This window comes from Sinocyclocheilus anshuiensis, unplaced genomic scaffold (genome assembly GCF_001515605.1).
Source record: "Sinocyclocheilus anshuiensis isolate Anshui unplaced genomic scaffold, SAMN03320099.WGS_v1.1 scaffold1389, whole genome shotgun sequence".
NCBI classification, from domain to species: Eukaryota; Metazoa; Chordata; class Actinopteri; order Cypriniformes; family Cyprinidae; genus Sinocyclocheilus; species Sinocyclocheilus anshuiensis.
The window spans coordinates 325,645-331,486 of NW_015552672.1; the positions used below are offsets into that span (position 1 = coordinate 325,645).

Below are 5,842 nucleotides of genomic sequence, written 5' to 3' on the forward strand. Positions count from 1 at the left end.
AAGCGCTGCAAAAACAGAAACGCGCTGCAAATACTCACAACACAAACAAATAAAGAAAAGCGCTGCAAAAACAGAAACGCGCTGCAAATACTCACAACACAAACAAATAAAGAAAAGCGCTGCAAAAACAGAAACGCGCTGCAAATAGACACAGCTAGACACATCGGAAATGTTTAAGGGAACCGCAAATTGACAAACATGGCTGGCTTATCAATGTCTACTCTGAAAGGTTAGATTTTTGTTTATTTTAATATCCTGATCATATTCATTAGCTCTTTTTGTGGAGATTATTATAAGCTGATGAAATACACAATTACTGTAACTGTGAAAGGTAATGTAAGGTGGCTTTTAAAACTTACCTTACAAAAATTAACCATAGCCTACTATATAAAATACATTTATTATATAAGAAAAAAGAAAACAAAAAATGGTTACTGTAACCATGCACAAATTAACCATGTATTTACTACACTACTCATAGTTTTAACCATGGTATTTGTACAACTGTGGTTATACAAATGGTAATCAATACGGCAACAAAAAAACATGCTTCATTTTCGTTTTGTTGGGGTAATTTTGTTGTGACCTGTGCTACTTGCGCGTTTGTTTGTGTTGTGAGTGTTTGCAGCGCGTTTCTGTTTTTGCAGTGTTTCTTTGTTTGTGTTGTGAGTGTTTGCAGCGCGTTTCTGTTTTTGCAGCGTTTCTTTATTTGTTTGTGTTGTGAGTGTTTTGCAGCGCGTTTCTGTTTTTGCTTGTGAGCATTTGCAGCGCGTTTCTTTATTTGTTTGTGTTGTATTTGCAGGGTGTTTCTGTTTTTACAGCGCATTTCTTTATTTGTTTGTGTTGTGAGTAGGGCTGCACGATTAATCGCATGCGATATTTAACGCGCATCTTATCAGTAAAGCCGGTTCTGTAATCAGCGGTAAATCTCCATCACCTGCGTGCTTTCACATTGAGCAGCATTAACTACACAGCGCCGTTGTTCACTGACGAGCTGCGCTAAACCAAGATCATATTCACGCGATTTTTTGCTCTGCTCGTCAGAGAACAACGGCTCTGTGTAGGCTTCAACTCCTGAGAGAGATAAAAAAGAGAGAGAGAGAGAGAGAGGGAGGGAGAATGAAATAAGAAACATTTGCTTTAACATGTTTAACTCTGTAATATATCTGAAGTTGCAGCGCGTTGAGCTCTCTCGGCCACCGTAGCTTTGCCATCATAGGAATAAATTACATTTTAATATATTCAAATACAAAATAGCAATTATAAATAGAAAAAATATTTCACAATAGTATTGTTTTTTACTGTATTTTAAATCAAATAAATCAGTCTTGATGAATATAAGAAACTTCTTTCAAAAGCAAGGTGATAAGGCAAAGTCAGAACACTCGCTGAAAATGTTTCTGGTCAGATGACGATAGACTTTCACTTTGTGAAGTAGATTTAAATTGGATCTAACAATGCTTTACCAGCCTTAACCCATATTTCCTGATTTTGGTGGTTATATTTGTCAAACATAAGACTTTCTCTAATAAATTGGACAAAATGAGTTCACCTCTTCATTTACATACTCAGGGTGTAATTGATTCAACTCTAGTAGTTCTCTGCCAACTGCCACTTTAACTATTGTAAGCGAAACCAAGCGGTAATTTACAGTAAGTGGATGGGATAGCGTAGGACGGTACTTTATTAATCCCCTGGGTGAAATTGACGGTGAAAGGACTTACATTTTAAAGACTGAGGTGAAAATATTGGCCTTGGCTGTATAGTTTCTGTAGTAGAGTAACGTGTCCTAAAAGACCTGACGGTAATTTACAGAGGTGTAGCCTCTGTTTCCCCATATGTAACATTTAGAGTGCTATTTTTCATGACTAAATTATGTAAAAGTCCTAAACAACAGGCTTTCTGCCAAAGGCTAACTCAGCACACCGACACAGATGTAGAGTCGGAGGGTGTGATCGAGTCTCTGTGTCTCTACCTGATAATAAGACATCATGTGGATACGTCTGTCTCGAGCTGAAGATAGCGCATTCTGTATGGGAGGCTGATACATTGTTGTGATGTTTAGGATATGTATTTCTCCTGCAATATGACATCCTTCGTTGATCTGCTTACAGAGTTTTCGCGGGTGGTTATCGGCTTGATCTACAGCTGACAGGGAGGTATATTCGGTAGAATGCGGCTTGGGAATTTGCTAATAGAGAAGCAACTGTTGGTTTTATCAGGTAGGCTACAAGTAGACATGTTTTTCTGTTTATCAAGTTGGCATTCATAAATCGCCCTATGGAAGCTTTTACAAAAGTGCAACTTGAACAGAATCACGGAATCATCATGTTACAACCTTTTTAACTGAAAAATGCACTTAGGATGTGTTAGTTAAAGAACTGTTATCTTGCAAATGTAACAATATTGGGGAAAATTGCTCTCAAAATGCATTACAATGATAATTCAGAGGACACATACAGTATACTCACAATGGATACTAAATAGCAAATCTCTGCAGCATAATTGTATATATTGTCACAAAAATGTAAACTGTATTATTGCACAGCTCTATATATGAAGTTGTGTATATATATATATATTTCATTATTTGCTTACATACAGTACACTTGTGTAAAACGACATATACTATATAGCAAATCTCCACCGTCGGATGATGTAACTATGCTATCGCACATCTCTGTATATAAAGTCGGATATATAGGTATATTCAACTTCATTCACAATCAGTATACTCATAGGGTGATATATGCTGTATAGCTTATCTCAACATCTTGATTGCCTGCCTGTACTTTCGCAAAATGTAAACTCACCCAGCTCTGCTAAATACAACTATAAGTAATAGAATAGAAATTATAAACATTAACATCATGATTTTCTGTCTAGCTGCTTGGAAACAATTTGTATTGTGAAAGCACTTTATAAATAAATTTGACTTTACTTGACTTTTTTGTTCTTGACTTGTCGTTATTTTGCATTCTAACCAGAATAGCAAGTTAATCGACTGGCTAGCTAGTTATCTACAAACACTAAAAAAAGGTGATGTTTTAAAAGCTTAGAATTTGTACTTTGCAATGCATATACAGTATGCGATATTATATGCAACGTGGGTTCTGCTTATTAAATTGCTCAAATTTTTTAAAGTAAAATTTTTTGTTACAAACTTTATGAAATATGATCATCATAATTATAATAGGAATAGAAAAACACCTTACAGATTGGATGTGCCATATATCATTGGAAAGGTTTCAACTAGTTGAAATCATAGCGACTATCTGTGTGTAAACAACAACAAAAAACCCTCAGACACACATAAAAGGTGCCATTCACACGGAACAACTGAAGTGAATCAAGCACAAAAGTTGAACCGTTTTTAAACTTGACACCGCATTTAAATACATGGTGCATTGATCATTGGTCAAAGATGTCTGAATAACACGTCTCTTATAGTATGCTACCTGCTGTGAGACTGGTTAGGTCTTACGTGCCCATTGCAAAGCCCTAATGTCTTCCGTGTCTCCCTCTGCAGGTAATTGACATAATTGTCCATTAGTTCCTGCAGTGATGGACCTGAAGGATAGACGGCAGCGCTCTCTGACACAGGGTCAGTGCGGAAAGGATCTGCACTACGCCACATCCTCTCTGGACAGTGAGAACTGCCATATAATGTCACAGAAATCATACAGTTCCAGCAAGATGCTGAAGGCCTACCAGCAGGATGGACACCTGCGCTATGGAAGATGTGTTGCAGAGCTGGTGCACCAGGAGACAGAAGAGTATGTCAGACAAGGTGAGATTGTTACCTTAATTAATATATGAATGGAAGAAATCGTAATGATAAATATGGTAGCTATGCTATTTGGTACGGTCACATTAGCGAAATATCCGCAAAATTTCGCAGACAAAAAGGTCAATTTTTTATTGTCAATAGTGTAGCGATGTGTAAAGCACAGCTCATTCATAAGTCACTTTCAAACCAAGCAGCTTTCTGTTGGTCTACATGGCAAATTGTATGTGTATATCTATCTATGATCCCATCTAATATAACATCATATATTGAGGTTTAAAGCAAATATAAGAACTGAACAAATATATGTGCAATTCTTAAGTGCATGGTGGAAACATCAGTCTTTAGGTCAGAGTTTTCTCATTAGTTTGGGCTTTAATACAAATGCCATCATGGATGAGTATTATCCATTTTAACCCACATAATCCCCCTGTAATAAAAACAGAGAAGATGATTTTCTGTGGTAAGTTTTAATTTGCAGCTATTGAAACTTTTGATCTGTGTGCACATACTGTGCTGATGTTTCATGACAAATATATACTTTTTAAATTTACTGTTCCTGTCTTGCAAGTGGTAAACACAAACCAGATTAGAGCAGTGATTCTGAAAAAAAATTAATTCATGTGGTACCTAAATCTAAATTAAATCAATAATTGAAGATAAATGTGCTAGCTAAATGAAAGTGAGTTATGCCATGGTTCCCAACTTTTTTTTTTTTTTTGGTCTTTGAATTACACAGAAGAATTCATGTACAATTTGATTGTTATTAACATATCAAATTTTATGCCATTTTATTTTTTACAGTGAGGATGGTTGTATCAGAAGCGATTTTAGTGATTGCCATATGAATATCATTGAGCACTTTCAAATGATGTGTGTATTAATTTTAATCACAACCAATAATTTTTACAGAGATTTTTCTTTTTGACAAAAACTGTGTTCTGTCTGGTATTTAGCCGTGGCCTTGTTTGTTGATTAGGGTCAGATCACAGAGGAAACTTGTGGTAAAAAAAAAAAAAAAGTGTGCTCATCCTGAGAGACTGTTTTTGTCCAAGGACTAAGAAAATTCAACCCACCAGTTGTGCGACCAGGTTTGTTTTGCTCAAATTGATCTTATGAAGTGTTAACTGGTTATAATTACTGTTCGACCAACTGACCTTATTCGGTTAGGAACCTGCATCCTTTCATGCTTAAGATTTAGGTTAACTGCAAAACAGCAAAAATGGTGTGTATTAATTAATTAATTTATTTATTTATTTATTACAATTTCTAACCTAAAATCTTCATGTTTAATAACAACAAACTCATGTACATATTATTAATCAACTACACTTTATTATTACGATTATGTTTGGGTTCTCACTCTCGGTTCTCAGTCCGGATTGCATCCAGAATCACCATACGGTAATTTTGTCTGAATTCCACCAGCACAGTATTTCTGTGCAGACTCAGCCAAACTCACAATACAGCTTTTTTTTTTTTTTTTTTTTTTTTTTTTTTTTTTTTTTTTTTTTTTTTTTTACACTCTGTTCCCTGTTCCAAACTCTAGCTTTCTATTCTACTTGTTTTTCTTTGTTTGGTTTGCACGAGCGCGTTCGCCTCTCGAGGGAGTTGAACAAACTTAATGCGATGCATTCGCGGCGGTTTCTGTTCTTGCCTGATTTTTGAGAGAATTTAGTGTTTGAACAGAGTGTGTTTGGCTCTCGACGGAGATTAGCCACGCTGCGAGATGTGATCGCGTTGAGAATGCCTGTATGCCTGATTCTCTTTGAGAATTGAGCACCTCTCACCCGCGTTTCGGGTCTCGCGGCCGCTGAGGCAGTTAATCAGACCGATCACGGGGATTGTAGGCGGGGCATGGAAGGAATCTGACGAGGAGTGCTTTCTCTTTCAGAATTCCTTTTTGGTTTTATTTCATTTTACAGAATAGGAACTGTGTATAATGTGAGATATCTACATTATTGGTGAAGGAGGCTCCTGACTTGGTGTAATGGCAAGTTTTTGAGTTGTTAGGCTCTTGTTTGAGCCTCCTCATCCTCTCAGCCCAGGTACGTG

General features: G+C 36.5%; 1 protein-coding gene across 1 annotated transcript in view; it reads left to right on the top strand.

Annotated features, from left to right (window-relative positions):
• The window catches only part of LOC107667427 (teneurin-2-like), a 92,329-nt gene that overhangs the window by 49,261 nt on the left and 37,226 nt on the right, over positions 1 to 5,842 (top strand). The window contains exon 2 of the mRNA XM_016459095.1: positions 3,530 to 3,790. Coding sequence (XP_016314581.1) covers positions 3,565 to 3,790 — 226 coding nt within the window. The 5' untranslated portion in view covers positions 3,530 to 3,564. The remainder of the gene's footprint in view (positions 1 to 3,529; positions 3,791 to 5,842) is intronic.